General features: G+C 38.0%; 1 protein-coding gene and 1 long non-coding RNA gene across 2 annotated transcripts in view; one reads left to right on the top strand and one right to left on the bottom strand.

Annotated features, from left to right (window-relative positions):
• The window catches only part of LOC127627263 (uncharacterized), a 32,429-nt gene extending 30,649 nt beyond the window's left edge, over window positions 1–1,780 (top strand). The window contains exon 3 of the long non-coding RNA XR_007968538.1: window positions 1,325–1,780. This is a non-coding gene — a long non-coding RNA (uncharacterized LOC127627263). The remainder of the gene's footprint in view (window positions 1–1,324) is intronic.
• A 4,001-nt stretch (window positions 1,781–5,781) lies between these two features.
• On the bottom strand, window positions 5,782–9,600 carry LOC127626799 (transcription factor Sox-9-A-like). The gene is made up of 3 exons (XM_052102850.1): window positions 8,846–9,600; window positions 8,293–8,543; window positions 5,782–8,017 (listed from the first exon to the last, which is right to left on the bottom strand). The coding sequence occupies exons 1-3, from the start codon at window positions 9,280–9,282 to the stop codon at window positions 7,233–7,235; spliced, it is 1,473 nt and encodes a 490-aa protein (XP_051958810.1). The 5' UTR covers window positions 9,283–9,600; the 3' UTR covers window positions 5,782–7,232.
• Window positions 9,601–16,615: the final 7,015 nt, after the last annotated feature.

The following is a 16,615-nucleotide window of genomic DNA, read 5'->3' as shown; positions in this document are numbered from 1 at the left end:
GGTTATGACAGTAATTATGACTTAAATTTAGTTATTTTATTTATAAGTAAATTTTACTTAAATTAGTGAATAAATATTACAAGGTTTTCTACTTTAGGATTGAGACATGATGACGCATTTTAAAGATAACAAGCAATCATAAATAATATTTTCTCATAAGCTAGAGCATTCATTTTTACATGCTTGAATTGAGTATAAATTAAGAGTTTACTTTATATTTTCATGTTCACTCTTTAACTTATTAAATGTATATTGTACTTAATCTTTTCTGCTATATTTACTTCACCACAAGATAAATTGTTTCATCATATGCTGTTACAATAATAAATCGTAGGATGCAACCCCAAGTGTCTATTAAACTCAAGGTCCAAAGGAGTCATGCCACACCAAACTGAACTGTCAACTTTCAACTTCCTGTGCTGGAGGCGTCAGTTGCTAGGATACAAGTGGCCCACTCTGTCAATTTCAGCTTTGGCGAAATGGAAGTGTTTTTCTTCTGTTTTTTCTATGAGGTTTGGCTGGCCGTCTTTTATTGATGTACAGTTTCCCTTTGAGTCAGAATGAGACTTTCTTTGGGCCAGGACACTTTCAAAAGAGAGGAAATGGGGGTGTGTTCAGAGGTCAAATGGTCCTTTTTGTGAAGCTCCTGAGGGACAATGACAGTGGGGTGATGTTATGTGGGGGCGAAGGGGTGAGATCCTTTGGGACCAACAGGGGTATAACAGGTCTGGGGAGGGGAGATGCTGCATGTTGCCAGAGTCAATGTATAAAAGTCGAGTACGACTATACAATAGAAAAAGAGAAGAGAGATACATTGAGAAAGAGGAGAAAAGTAGTAGGCCCATAAGGATCATAACATTTTAGCTAAGCTTCATACTGTATTATTTTTAAAACAGCATAAGCAAACTAGTTTGTCCTAGGGGATACAATTTGAATTAGCAAATGCTTGTTCCTGATGTTTTTAATGAGTCCTGTGCAACTCTATATTGGCTTTTTAATGGCAACGAAAAATGAGGCCACAAAATAATTATGTATTAGAAATAGAATATTTTCTTGATTAGTGCATTGTTATTCAGGGGGTGTTTTTGGAATGCAGTGAAACTCACATCACTTTATTATTAAACAAGGTTAACTTAATCAAATGCTGTATTTTCCCACATATATTAAATACTAAACCAACCAAAACCTGCTGCTTTGGTCATGTATGTATGTTTTTATGTTGATAGCGCTTCAGAATTTTCATGGTTGCTTTGTTTGTGAAGTGGAAAGTTGCCAGATTTCTCTTTTTTTACCCTTATTTTGTGTTGTTGTTTGCATTTGAAAGGACCACCCATTGGGCTCCGAGGAGAGAGATTCCCTGCACTCCATCTCTTTGGAATATTAATGGGCTTCTCCTGGGAAAACTGCCCACTGAATGGGCCACTCCATTGCTGTCTCTGTTTCCGCTCAGCTGTCCTCGGGGTATGTGAGGGTGTGCACTCCTTTGGTCCAGTCCAGCCTGGTGAACTCTGAAGGACACCTGAAGCTTTTGTATTGATGTTTCATTAAAGAGCACATGAAATAAAAATTGTTGTTGCTTTTAGTCCATGTATGTTATTTTTGAGGCCATCCATATGCTAATGTACTCCTTAACGTTTACAGGATTAACTTTAAACAGAAAACATCTGAAATGTACAGTCTTTCTCTTCCTAGAAAACATCCCCAAAATATTGATGATTCATCTTGCATCTCTACACAGATTTTTTTCCAATCCAATTCTTTCTCAATTGAAAAAATTACCCTCCCCCTATAGAGGGCAACAGTGCCTTCCCACTTTTTATTTATGGGAATTCAGGTATCGGTATTGGTGAGTACAGAAAAGGGAGTATCAGTACTCATGCATTTGTTCTCAAAATAAATAAATAAATAAATGAAATAAATGTTTATTATGACATCAACATTATTTCCATATATTTTTCTTCCATAGGTATTCAGTGCAATCCTTCATAAAAGAGTCATAAGCAATGAACCAAACCAGCCAGTTCCAAAGTGAATCACAGCATTACAAACTTTACAAAGTATTCTGACATAAATCGGACAAAAAGATGGTACAAGATTGGGTCCTTAACGACTTTAATAAGGGAATGAACTACACAATACCCATGAAGCATTGTGAATGACGTAATCGAATAAAAAACAATGGAAAAATGCAAAACAATTTATTTAAATTGGTTGTTTAGAAGTATATAACAATTAGTGCTGTCAGGCGAGTAAAATTATTAATCGTGATTAATCACATACATTTTTTATTTAATCGTGATTAATCGCAGATTTTTTAAAAATCTAAAATTTTACAGCATATATGCATTTTTACCTTTCAAAATGCATTTATTTTTGACTTACGAAAGAAAAGAAAACAATATAATGCTTTATTTACATTTTACAAACAATGTGCATTTAATCTCTGAAACTCTCATCCTCCACAATATTAATCAGCTGGTAGACTGTGGCTATCCACTTTCCTACAGCAGTCGTGAAGCTGCGTTCATGATTTGCATCAGAGCGGCAACGCCAGTGTCAAACGTCGCTTTGAACTCCACTGGAAAAGCACTTGCAGTCAAAAATGTCTCATTTGGCATTTTGTGATAGATAAGGACTGATGCCTTCAGAAGTAGCATTTATCGTTGATTAACAAACTCAGAGCTCACATTATGTCTGTCTTTGAAGGTTTAAAAGTCATCGTTATAATCAGTTCCTATATGGAAAACATTTTTATAGGATTTTTACTTCCGGAACCAGACTGATGTGCTCTATACCTGCAACTGACTAGTAAGAGGCAAATTTTGTTCCATAGCAGTGATGTAACTAAAGCCTATTGGCTAATTTTAAATAAAGTGTCATCCCCTTGTGCTCGTCAAGCCATTTCATGTGGACATTAAGAATTCTGGTAACTCAAACCTTGAAGCTAAATGTTTCTTTTTTGTTTTTTTGTTTTTTCCAGACTGTCTGTAAAATATATTGCCGTTTTTATTACACAATAAAGAAACACAGGACCAGCGACATTTATTATGTCAAATTCCTTAGTGTCAACTTTATAACTGTAATCAATAATAAGACATATTGATTGAAATGAGGTGGCCATTAGCACATGGGGATATGGGAACAGCTCTTTCGAACATTGAGAGAGGTGACAATGATGGCGATCACCACTGGTTTTCATCACCATAGCTGCATAGTTCTTTCCCATTCAATTGAAAAACCTCATGCAAGGCTGCACGGCATGCAAGACATTTCATCTGTCAGCTCCTGAGTTTCAGCATTATGAGAGTGATCATCCTAATAGCTTTTACAGATGGTAGAGTTTGCTGAAGTCATTGCTCTTTTCCTTCAATCCCTTTCACATTCTTTATCTGTATTTGACTCTGTCCGTCACTTGCTTTTAATCATTCCTCCATTTCCTAGTCTGGGTCTCTGAGGTGAGTATTTCATTTTTTGCACACTAACAGTGGCCCCAAAAAGTATTTGTACCCTTTTGGACGTGCATAATGACATTCAAACATTTTGGTTAAAATGTATGAATGTCATTGCATTAGATAACAAAATATCAAACCAATGATGCTAGACTTTTTCTCAGAAATAATTTAACTTTTCTGAGCCATTTTTGCAATGACTTTTAAAGAACTGGTGTCAAGTTGATTTTTAGGCTCGATGAAGTCAGTTCCCTTAAGTTTGCACTGGTGACCTAGCAATAATATATAATACATGCCACCTGGTTTTATATTTTGTTATAATGCAAAGGCATTCATATATTTGAATTGTCTGTTCATACAGTGTAAGTGTCCAAATGATTTTTGGGGTCATTGTATGTGAAGAATCCAGTCTTTACTACACTGCCAAGCTGTGAATGAAACAATGTGAATTTTAAGTGATAAGGAACAGCAAATGAAATTTTTGTTCGAAGGACAAGCTGCGTCACTGAGGTATTCAAGGACACATTCCAATCTAGACAGAACTGATGAAGTAAATAACTTCTAAGTTTGCACTTATTTAAAATAGAAATGTTCCTATCCTAGATAAATGTTAGTTTTGTGGGCAAAATTCCATGCATATGGTAACATAAATAACTGCGCCTTGCACTGAAACAGCTGTGACCAATGGACCCCTGACCCACCACTGGATTGCCTTTTATTGCTGCGTCTGTGCATATACAATTGACCCAACAAGTATTTGGACACTTTTGGATGATTAAATCGTTCTTAAGAATGTACAAATTGTATTCTACCACGTAGCATCTGCAAAAAGATGATGCGCAAGCTTTTTGTAAAATCAAATTAGTTGACCTTAGATTTTAAGCCAAGTTTACATGCTTTTTTAAGGAAACATACATATTTTGCTTAAGTTTATTGAACTAGTTACAAGTAAATTAATCTGTGATTAAAGTATCATTGTTTTACTTTATTATTTTAATTGAGTTATAGCACGTCTTATACAGTATATGGGAAATTATGATTGGAATCTATGTTAGCTATATGGCACATTGGATTCTCCACAGTACTTCATAAATCTGCATTTTTGTAAAGTATAATTGAGTATAGAAGAATGGCTTGAATTTAACAGGCTCCAAGTTTACCAGAGGTAACTCTAATTATCCTATTTGTGACTTTTACACAACTATCAACCAGCTACAACAAAACAACAACAAAAGTCATAAGAATGAAAATGATATACATTTTGATATAACAATTATTATTTTTCTGCATAAGTTTTCTTTTTTTCCCACCAAACAGCTGCAATTTTTGTACTTGATAATTTTGAGGTAGTCATACTTGGAGCCAAAGTTTAAAGAATGTATATATTTGAGTTATGATTCCAAAATTTGACATTTCAAGTACTGTTTCATTAGGACCATTTCAATGTTTTTATTAATGCCAACTTTAAGGTTTAGAAAGTAATGGATATTTAATTAAAAAGTTAGAACAGTAAAAATTAAGCTTAAGTTGAGTAAACTATGTTATTGTTTTTTTTTTTTTACAACTAGAGATGGTTATTAGAATTTGCAGTATATTCATTTTTGAGATTAGTTTAAACGACTGATTTATGATGTCAGTGCTCAAATGAACACAGGTGTTCTAGCGGAGTAACCAAATCTGTATATATCAATTGTTTTAACATGTAAAACCTAAAACCTTGAATAGTGTTTTTATTAAAATAAACATTACTTGGTTTGATATTTTTACAAATCTTGTTCCGGGCATTCATACATTTTTAAGTGTGGTTTAGGTGTCCAAATACATTTTAGGGCCATTGTATGCCCTTTCATTACAGTAACTGAGAAATGAAAAGTCTCTGCCATCAGAGAGAAAAGTCTTTCTGAATCAAAAAGTATCAATCACAAACTAGTGCTGAAATAATACAAATCAGTGGAACATGATCTCTTTGGCATGATGGACTCATGTGTCAATATTTCCCTTTGCCGACTGTTTAGAGGAAGAAACATAGAGAACAGGAGAAAAAGGAGTACAACTAAAGATGGAAACACATGGACCGAGCAGAGGCAAATTAAATGATATTTTTCTTTCCTTTCAATGATATGAGTCTTATTATGTGCTGACTATAGGCCCTCCTGTTGTTTCATCTGTAAGAGGAGAGAATGAGAAAGGGGGTTACATGCTTAAATAAGAACAAACTAACATTTGTCATTGCTTAAACATTTGTACCCTTAAAGCTATACATATTCATCCTTGACGTTATAGATGTATCATATCATTTGAAAATATTAGTATATGGAGATGATTTTGAACAGAACAAAAAACTCCTAGGTCTCTGGTTTAAGTTTTATTCTTGCTTTTATTGCAAATACAATACAAAAGATGAGCTTCTTCAAAGGCAGTAACATGTTAAACTTTTGAAAGACATAAAGGATCATTTGTTCAGTTTGTGTAAAAAACAAAAAGATATCAACATCAGTACTGAGATTGCTGACATGGAGTAAAGCATAAATTTGAGAGGGAAACAATTTTAAAGCAAAGAAATAAGCCAACTAACTAACTTAAAAAACAACTACTACTACTAACTTTCAGACAGAAAGACTACTCTTCCAGTTTAATCAGCCTTATTTTAGAAATTGCAACAGTATTTTGTGCATTATTACACAACTGGTTAGAAATAAGGACAAATAACCATTTAAAATAGAAAAATCTACATACGATAAATAAACATGATGAATACAGAATTTTACCATATTAAGTACCAGCCCTCTATCGAAATGGCCCATTGGATTATATGCCACCATATTCAGAGGCGCAAAATAATAATATTTTTTTTTGTATAAAGTATTAAAGAATAAAATGCAAATAATTTCTTTGAAATAAAATTAATACTAATAAATAAATTAAATGGGCTGAAAGGTGACACTGGCCTTCTGCAGGCTGCTAATGACAAGCAGAGGTCATAGGGCACTTCCTGGAGCTGTGACACATGCTGTTATGCACTCAGTAATTTCTGCAGCTGCCACGAAGGTTTTCCCGCTTTAAACCTAACTCGCATACACTTCCAACATATGACAGACAGTGATGTTAGGCGGGAAGACAAACAAACAGCTTTACAAGATCTAGTAATACCTTAAAATGTATTGAGTTTTGTGACTTTTGGAGAGGGATGGTATTTTAAAGGAACATAAATAAAGGAAACAAAATCAAACTAGAGATTAAAATGCACAGCATGAAAACTACAGACAATAGAAGGTAAGAGATTGTTATTGTTGATGAAAAAGACGGGCTTGAAAAACCAAGGTTGTGTGTACTACTGAAAGTGGTTTAGTAAAAATAGACTTCTCTACAAGAATCACAGAAGGCCTCTCATGACTGGCAGAAATACAAAAAGAACATGTTAAGAAAACATACACAGTACATATTAAAGTATCAATAATCAATAAGTCCTCACAGAGGATTAATTTCTCAGAAATGTTTCTCTTTACTTGCAATCAAGGCTGAAAATATATATTCTAATCACTATTTCAGGCAATTAAAAAAGGCACGTTGGGAGCCATTTTGAGTTAAATTCTTTTTTTTTTTTTGAAGTCCAGCTTTCTTTCCTACATTTCAATGTTTCTTTATGTGTGTGGGGAAAATCAAGTGTGTGTGTGTGTTTTAAAGAGAATGGAATGTGTAATGAGTCTCTATGCAGGCCCATCAGTCTTCTCTTAATGTGTGTGTGTGTGTGTGTGTGTTGTGACGGAGTGTATATAAGTGTCCTTAGGGTCTTGAAAGCTGTGTGTAAACAGGCTGCTGGTCCCAATGCTGGGGACTGTGGTTTGACTGGGGGATAGAGGGAACCCCTGTTGAGTCAGCGATGGGGGTGTACATGGGCCTCTGGCTGGAGCTCATGTAGCTGAAGGTGGAGTACAGGCCGGAGTTCTGACCCCCTGCATGGCTGTAATAGGAGGTGGGGCCACCCTGGTGGTCGGAGTAATCATACTGCGCACGGCTGATGGATGGGAATGAAGTGCTGTAATGCTGGAGGTGCTGAACGTTGAAGGAGCCATAGCTGACGTGCTGTGGAGAACCCTGCTGCTCGCTGTAGTGACTTGGACTCAGCTGTTCAGTCTTGATGTGCGTCGTTCTCGTTTGGTCCTGCTCGCCACCACTACCGGTCCCCAATGGGGTCAGGGTGTGCTGCTGCCCACTTTGGGGGCTCCCGTTTTGGGGCTTCGCCATCCAGTTGTGCCCTCCGGTGCCCCCTGTCACTGGGCTGATAGAGGCACCACCGCTGATGCCATAGCCGCCTGTGTAGGCCGTGTTGGTCACACCCACGTGCCCGTTTGGCGGTAGGTACTGGTCAAACTCGTTGACGTCAAAAGTTTCGATGTGTGAGATGACGTCACTGCTTAGCTCTCCAATGTCCACATCGCGGAAGTCGATGTTGAGTTGGCGTCCAGTGCCCTCCTGAAGTGGACGGGCCTCACGCTTCAGATCCACTTTGCCTGGCTGCACATCAGTTTTAGGGGTGGTGGGGGGAGTGGGCGGCCCTTGGGACTGGCCTGTTTTGAAGCAGAGGAGGAGGGGAGAAAGTTAGGGGGGGAGAGAGAGTTAACCACTATGTACATATGACGCAACAGCAAGAGTGAAAAGAAGAAAACGTATATGGCCCAAAGCAAGAACTTTTAAGAATCCGCAACTGCCAAGTGTATTACAGCCATTAATCTAATGTATCACATAATGTTCTGACAGCAACCTCAAACAGTTTTAAGTGTTCAATAGCCAACACATATTATATTTAACAGTCATTTTTGAAGGCTTTCTGCTCACTGCTCACCTGAGTGTTCGCTGGGTGAGTGCACCTCTCCCATGCTGGAGGCGGGTGAGTCGGCTTGCTGGAGCGCTTTGAAGATGGCATTCGGGGAGATATGAGTCTGCTCGTTACCGTCCTCGCACTCGCTCTGCCCGTTCTTCACAGACTTCCTCCGCCGGGGCTGATATTTGTAATCGGGGTGATCTTTCTTGTGCTGAACCCTGAGTCTCTCAGCCTCCTCCACAAAGGGTCGTTTTTCACCCTCGTTCAGTAATCTGCCCGACAAAAGCAAAAGACGCACCACTGAGCACACTGATCTTGAATCTTATTAGATTAGTAGCCATTACAGCGCTATACTATTATATAAGATTATAAATTATATTCTAAAAAGTGTTAATGAATGATAAATATGATTTCGAAAAGGGTAGCTACATAATATTGACCAAATTATTCATTTTCTATTATTTTGCACCATTTTTTTATATTAAAAATAAAAGAAATATATAGTTTAATTCGATTTTAAGTTTTTTTAGGACACTAATTAATGCGTTTTAAATACTTAAAATGAAACATTTACCTCCAAAGTTTGCCCAGAGTTTTGCTGAGCTCCGCGTTGTGAAGGTGCGGGTATTGATCGGCCAGTTTTCTGCGCGCAGCTTGCGCCCAAACCATAAACGCGTTCATCGGTCTCTTCACGTGCGGCTTGTTTTTGCTGGAGCCGTTCACTCTCACCGGCATGGGCACGAGCGTCCAGTCGTATCCCTTCAACACCTGAGACACCGCATCTCTGATGCAAACCGGGAACTTGTCTTCTTCATCCTTCTTGAACTCGCCGAGTTGCCCGTCCGGAGCCATGAGGCTGTTCTCGGTCGGTCGGGTGTTCTCGGTGTCGGAGCCCGAACCAGATGGACACGGGGACCCCGCGGAATCCTCGGACATGCTCGGACTGGGGGCATCAGACAGACACTTCTCTTGCTCATCTGTCATCTTCAGGTAGGGATCGAGTAGATTCATGCGAATACTGTTGATGCACAACCTCAGAGAATTTTTGTAGCTCTTGCAATTCAGCCGGTGCAGGCTTTAGAGAGTACAAAAAAACAAACAAAAAAACAACAACGTATGGCAGTCCCGACTCAAAGTGTCGACTCCAAAAATACTTTCTATTATTGCTCCAACTTTTAATTCCTCCAAATCTCTGAAATCCACTGAATCACGGCGCAGTGATTGACTCTTTCAAATTCAAATAGCAATCATCAGAGTGTTTCTTGTGAACTGCTGCTGTCTCTGCAAAAGCAAAGAACTTCCTTTTCGCTCCCGTGTAGTATTTCCAAGAGAGGGACGAACTTTGATTTGTCAGTAGAGCGCGCACGGGCTTTTAAAGTCCACGCGCTTGTGACGAAAAGGAAAACGATGCCTGCTCGTGCCCACCCCCTCTCACTCTCAATAATTATCAGTAACAATTTAACATTTTCTTTTAAGAAAATTGGCTTTAAGTCAGTTTTAAAAGAACTGTATTTTCGTATAAGAACTTATTAAAACATCACACTTTAGTAAGCTACATTTTCTACAATGTCAGCAAACTTGCCACCGACTGTGAAACTCCTAAACATATTTTTAGAACCGTACATAGTGCGCGTTAGCGACATAAGTGAAGGTGTATTTTTTTTTACAAGTAAAAAATAAATCAATAAAGTAGCCTAAAATATCCAAAACCCCTGTCTTTTATCCATTTAGCTATTTAGTGATTAATTGTGGCAAGGAGGTTTTAATCAGTTTTACAGTCAGTGACACAGCAAAGTCGGTGTCAAAGCTTTCCACTTTCACTAACTTGGTCTTTTTCACAGATGTACAGAAGTTGGAAATGTATTACTCAAGTTCATATTCTGCTGGACAGGCAGCCTAGAGATGCTGTCTGTCCTGGTCCGGTTGGTGTTTTCATGAAACCTACCGATAGGGGGAGACAACGCTCTGTGCTCCGCACAGAAAACTTCCGTTCCGAACTGTTCCACTGCTGAGGTGTAGACTTTCAGACTTTATCTATATAATAATGATCTATCAAATACGTGGCATGAAATGCTAATAAATAATTTGCAACATTTAGATATGATTGAAGGAACCATTAAAAGGGGATTGAAAAGCGCGCGCTTTTTCATGAGTATGCGCAGCGACTTTTTGCGAACTTTGTCTCCTGTACTTGTGTGAGCTAGAAAAGGAAAATATAACAAACTAATACAGGACTGTATAAGTAATTGATAAGTTATTTTTACATATGAAGATCGACCTCTCTCTCTCTCTCTCTCTCTCTCTCTCTCTCTCTCTCTCTCTCTCTCTCTCTCTCTCTCTCTCTCTCTCTCTCTCTCTCTCTCTCAGGCAGTGTTCTGGATGTTGTAAAGCTGTTTGTTTGCGTTATATCAAGCTCTTGCAATGCACAACCAGTCAGTAATCCTATCTGCCCAGCAGTTTAATTAAGGCTCAGCTACAGAACGTGAACTGTGAGCGTTTTGATTCTTCCTCGCTTCGTCACACAGCGTTTATTTACACTGGATGCGTTTATTTAAATTATTCACTTCAAGCATAAACAGAACAGAACTCTTCGGACCTTCGTCAATAGTACTTTCCCTCTTCTGTTAACAGCACGTCGCTAATAGGAAGGAGAGGCTCTGTTTATTTATTGTAACACAGCCTTACGCGAATGCTGGGAGTGAATGACAGCTTTTCAACTTTACGTACTTTCCTATCAACTGATCTTTTGACAACTGTTTCATTTTTTTGTGAGCCTGAATTGAAATAAGCTCCTGTTGCCATGATTGCTGCTGGCAGTGGCTATTATAGATAATATTACCTACAGGCAATTAGATAAACGTTGCCACATTTGTGCTATAACCAATAACTTCTCCACAAATGCCTTTAAAAATTACATTTCAAAACCACTGGTTTATGGATGTTTTTAAGAAAAATTGCAACTTTTATTTTGATTAACTTAAATCAGCTGTTAAAACTACTCACATCTGAGTCACAGATACCAAATGGGACAGACAGTTGGCCTTCCAGCAATTTCTGATGAGATACACCTACGCCAAATCCTGTCAAAAACTAAATGTTTCAGGACCAGATGGCAAAAATGGTTCTTTTTTAATTATTAATTTACCCCCATATGCTAATTTGATATTTTTTTGTCGTACTGAATTTTTATTTTGTTTTTTGATTAAAACTCAAATCAAAACTAATGACAGCCATGTCTTTCACAACTAATCAAAGGAGAATAGCTGTGAATAGCTGCATCAGAAATACCCCATAATTATTTAACAATTCACCAAATCCTATAAAGAAACAGCTCAGAAAAAAATGAAAATTTTGTCATTATTTATTCACCCTAATGTTGCTCAAAACCCATTACCTTCTTCCATGGAACTCAAAAGGTGAATTTATAAAACATCTGCACATGGGTTTAATTGCAATAGTCTGTCAAGTTCAAGAAAGGACAACAATAAAACTAAAGTCAAATTATTCTATTAACATCATGTTCTATATCTCTAGTCTTCTGAAGCCATACAATTACTCTGTGCGATAAACATAATTTAAGGTGTTAGTTACTCTCGAATCAAACCATATTATTATATTACATACCATATTATTGTTGATGGCATCAAACCACATTGGTTCTCATCGTGTCTCATGGCCAAACATATAACAAGCTTGATACACCAGACTAACTATTCACTTACAATATGGCCAACAAACCTTGTAAAGGATTTTACAAAAATAAATTCTTGTGTTCCATGGTAGGAAAAAAAGAAGATATTCGAGATTGGTATTTCCTTAAACTCAACCTCTTACATTTAAAGCCAACTAATTTTCCAAGGGTAAGTGATGATCCTACAAGAGGTCTTGGGAAACTTCTCATCTTTTCTTAGAATAGTGGTGTGAAGACATTGGGCAAACACTTGAGGTAAACTGGCAAATCATGTTCGCCATTCCTTTCTTCATCTCTGATGTGTTTGCGTCAATTTCTCTTTTATCTCCATGCTGTTTAGATGTTCTGTCTTTTGCCAATGCAACTTACCACAGCTGTTAATTAGAAAATAAGAACAATCTGCCATACAGCATGCTGTCAGTAAAGGCAGGTGCTAGTTAATCAAACATGACTTTATCTCAAGAATGTAATCCCATATTCAGAACGTGACCATGTTTAAAGGCACATCATTTCATAAATACAGTCCATAGGAAGAATTTTGTAATTCCAGCCTCAAACATGGTTGTGCATTGTTTTTATTATGTTGTATTTGAATCTGCAAAGATTAGATTGAACTTTATTGTGCAAAATACAAGTACAGAGCCAATGAAATGCAGTTAGCATATGTATCAAATAGCAATATGTATATATATATATATATATATATCTGGAGTATATACAATATGTTTTTTTTTAGAGTGCAAAGTTATGAGGTAGAGAAGCAGAGACCAGCTCAATGCAAATGTCTATGAGTACAGTACAAGGTGCAAATGAAGAAGTATAAAACTGAAGGTGCATTGTACAGAATGAAGTATAAATATGTAAATATATTTATATGGCTGGTGACCATAACAGTGCAAGGAGGTAGAAGTCTGAATGGCCACAGAAAGCCTAGATGGAATAGTCTTAATTCAGTGACACCTTGCTGGTGATGTTAGTTCTGGGTCTCAAGGCACTGTTGAGGTCAGAGGTTCTTCCAGGCACTAAGTCGTTATCTTTGATATACAGCTAAGTACTCAGTTGCTGCAGATCAGAGAATTTAACTGTTTGCTAACACACGTCACCCTGCTCTAAGCAAAGTTTAAATGGGTGTTGTCTGATCCAGATGTTTCTAAAGTGTTACACTGCTCAACCCCACAGCTACTTCCGCTCCTACCGTAGTTCAATAAATCTGTGTCTTTTTCACTCAGAAATACATTTTTTGTCTTCATTCACTTATCCTCAGTTTTGAAAACCTGTATGATATTCTTCTGACTTTCTTTGTTTCATCTCCTAACAAAAGGAGATGTTAGGCAATGTTTTAAGTACTAAAAAAAAAAGATGCAATGTAAATGAATGGTGAATGAGACTGAAAAACATATTAGTTTTTAGGTGAACTGGCCCTTTAATTTAGCTTGATTGCATGGTAACCACAAATGGCCACAAAACATATTTTGTCTTGCATGCAGCTTATATATATATATGTGAGTCATGGTATCCTTTTCAGCTGAGCTGACCAGTTGAGCTGATTAAACAGGTAAAGCACCTCAAAAGTAGGCAGGGAAACAGGCTACATTGAGCAGGCTCAAAGCCACGGGAATCCGCACATGTTCCAAAGATACAGCTGGTGCAAACACTGGCTCTTAAAAATAACAATGTGCTTTTGCGCCAAGCTAAATGTGCTAATGACAGATCCACACCTTTATGGACTCTTTTGGGCTGTTAAGGGGGTGGTAGTGGGCGGGTTGAGGCTTAAGAAATTGGTTTGTCAGCGGGAGGGCCCAGCCAGTGGAAAAGCGGACGCTCGCCATGCCCGCGTTTTTCACAGCACGAGAATTCTCTGATGCAGCGAAACGCTAGTCTTTCTGGCTGCCGGTCCAGTCATAGCACAGCACATTTTTAATTGAATTGTGCCTTGCAGACAGTGGTGCTAGGCATGCAGTTGGATTCGATTTCAGAGAGCTGGATGACTGATAGTAACCTGCAATATTTCAGGCCCAATCCTGCAGTATTAAAGAACATTTCATGACTGTTGGTCAGGGCAACTGGTTTCCTAATATACTGTTATTGAATATATTAAATCTTATACAGTGGACCCAAAAAGTATTTGCACATGAAGCCAGATTTAAAAATGTCATTGCATTAGATATAAATGGAAATTATTTGAAAGAAAGTTAGCAAAAGAACACTTTTTAAGCAAAGCATTTGACAAAAAAAAAAACAAAGAAAAGTTTTTGTTAGGTTTTAAATGATAAAACAAGACATGAACTTCTCAAAATGAAGACAAAAAGTATTTGGACACTTTCTTTAGTTTTTTTTTCTTTTCAAAATGTGTGGAACATTTCATTGTTAATGTGATGAGCTACACCCATGGTTACTCAGCTAGGTCACATGTGCGAAACTGAATTTGTGTTACCTAAAAATAACCTTGGGACTAGAGGTCTGCACGGACCTTAATGGCCCCGACCCGATTGGTATCGTAAAATTTTAAACCCGACCTCAAAATCACTATTTACAATAATTATTTCTCCTGGCAAGTAAATGTGTTGCAATATGCTGTATTTAATTTAAGCATGGTAGGTAACATTCGTAACAGTATAGTAACAGCAAACATACACAGAGATGCTTTTATAAATATTGAAGTTCTTTTTAACTTGATACCGTGTCTAAAAAATGTGTGGTCCTGCAAAAGATGCAGAAAAAAAAACTGCAAGATGTGACGCAACATTTAAAGTCCAACTCAAATTTACATAAAAACAATCAAAAAACATGAATGGACAGCCAGACAGAAAGCTAGATAGATATCTACAGCATGCTGCATGTATTTTTAAACATTAACATTACTAAAAACATTGTAACACTGCTTCATGTTCGTATCTATGACTCTTTTGTTGTGCTCTCTGACCCAGAATCTGATCCGACTGGTCCAACAGCTTTTGTTAATGATGTCATCGGTGGTCTCTGTCCAACAGTGACATTCATTCAGACATGTTCAAGTATGAAGTTTTTGTCATAGTTGTGTGGTTTAAGCAGGATAATATTTAACTATTTCCTGTCCCAGTGATGATTACTGTATCTTGTGTGTCAGCCACAGTCAATGATAACACTGCATTTTATTGCTCTACATTATCAAGCCTTTCATATGACAGAAAATGTGCTTTGATGGAGTCTGTGCATATGTAAACCGCAATCTGTTGAGGTTGTAACTTTCTTTTTCTCTGGCACTTATTTCTACTGACTCTCTCTCTCTCTCTCTCTCTCTCTCTCTCTCTCTCTCTCTCTCTCTCTCTCTCATCTCTCTCGCTCTCTCCTACCCTCCTTTTCTACCCTGCAGGCCATGCTAAATGAAAGGGCCTATTCTTTTTGCAGAGTCAGTTTGATTCCTGGACATGCCAGCGTAATGAAGGAGTGATGAGATCCATTGGCTTGGGCCACCTGCCCAGCTCTCTCTAATTCCTGCCCCTGCTCTTTCCACCTCATACACACAGGTAACTGTGCACAAACGCCAAGAAATTTGCTTGAAAAATGATGGCAGCAGCAATGACTGCATAGATAAACACTCCCTGACTAAAAATCCACTTTTCAGACCATAACTAACCGTCCTCCACCAGTAATATCCAAGCTTGACCACAACTGGACCTCAGAGGTTCATAAGTAGATCGAGCAGCAGCTTTGCTGTGTATGGTCAGAAACGACCGTCTATTTCTTTCCCTCTTCTTATTTGATGGAGTAATTAGAAGGGAACAGAGACGCTGTGTACACTTGGGTTACTTCCTCGTCAGTGTTATTGAAGATGTTTTTGGAGTAAGGAGCAGGGACTACTGGGACAACATTGGCACTGTGTTTGAAGCGTTGTGTGCTAACTGCTGGAAGCACTGTAAATCAAAGTGGAACACAAGGAGAGGTTGACTGAAATCTAGGATGAAATGGTGGCACACTCTCTCTCAAAAACACACACTCATATGCACACACGTCCGGTTATGGCCTGGGAAATTGAACTGGCACAGCAAGACAGGAATTTTCTAGAAACAGAAACTGCCTCTTTAGACGCATGTAAACGCACGCATAGACATACATGCATAATAATATCATATCTACACATGAGTTTCATGTCATGCAACCCTGTGGACTCTCCTCCCTGCTTGTGAATCTAATATTACATTCAGAGGAAATTGTCGATCTTTATTTCCTGAAATCTTTTCCCTCAGGATGCAGGCATGTGACTCAAATTGAAAAGAGAGAGGACTTAAGTGATAATGGAAAAAATGCTGCTATGAGATATTGTAGGGTGTAATACTATCTTTTTGCGTTTTTGTGGAGTTGGAAGACAATCTCATTCTCTCTCTGTCTTACAACTTTTCTCCCTCTTACTTCCTCAAGCTTTCATCCCAGTGCCGGGTAATGGACCAGGCCAGTGGGGCTAGTGCCCTTTAAACCCTCAGGCCATGCTGACAGATCGTACTGTGAATTTGGCCACAGTAGGTCAAAGGTTCTTCTGCTGAAATCAGTTTGTACTTACCCAAAATGTGAATCATTGCCCCAGTGTCTGAAGCTTGAAGTCCTGCTGAACATATGGGCATGTGTGACCTTCAGTTTTCAGGTGAAATATCCATAGAGTGGTGCCAAAAGTGAGTT

This window comes from Xyrauchen texanus, chromosome 33 (assembly GCF_025860055.1).
Source record: "Xyrauchen texanus isolate HMW12.3.18 chromosome 33, RBS_HiC_50CHRs, whole genome shotgun sequence".
NCBI classification, from domain to species: domain Eukaryota; kingdom Metazoa; phylum Chordata; class Actinopteri; order Cypriniformes; family Catostomidae; genus Xyrauchen; species Xyrauchen texanus.
This window is presented reverse-complemented; position numbering and strand designations above follow the sequence as displayed.

Excerpts from the sequence above, each read along its gene's own strand:
- LOC127626799 (XM_052102850.1), bottom strand. The coding sequence starts at position 9,282 with ATGAATCTACTCGATCCCTACCTGAAGATGACAGATGAGCAAGAGAAG. Across the intron at positions 8,544-8,845 it reads ACTCTGGGCAAACTTTGGAG|ATTACTGAACGAGGGTGAAA; the intron begins GTAAATGTTTCA and ends TTTGTCGGGCAG. Across the intron at positions 8,018-8,292 it reads CTCACCCAGCGAACACTCAG|GCCAGTCCCAAGGGCCGCCC; the intron begins GTGAGCAGTGAG and ends GCTTCAAAACAG.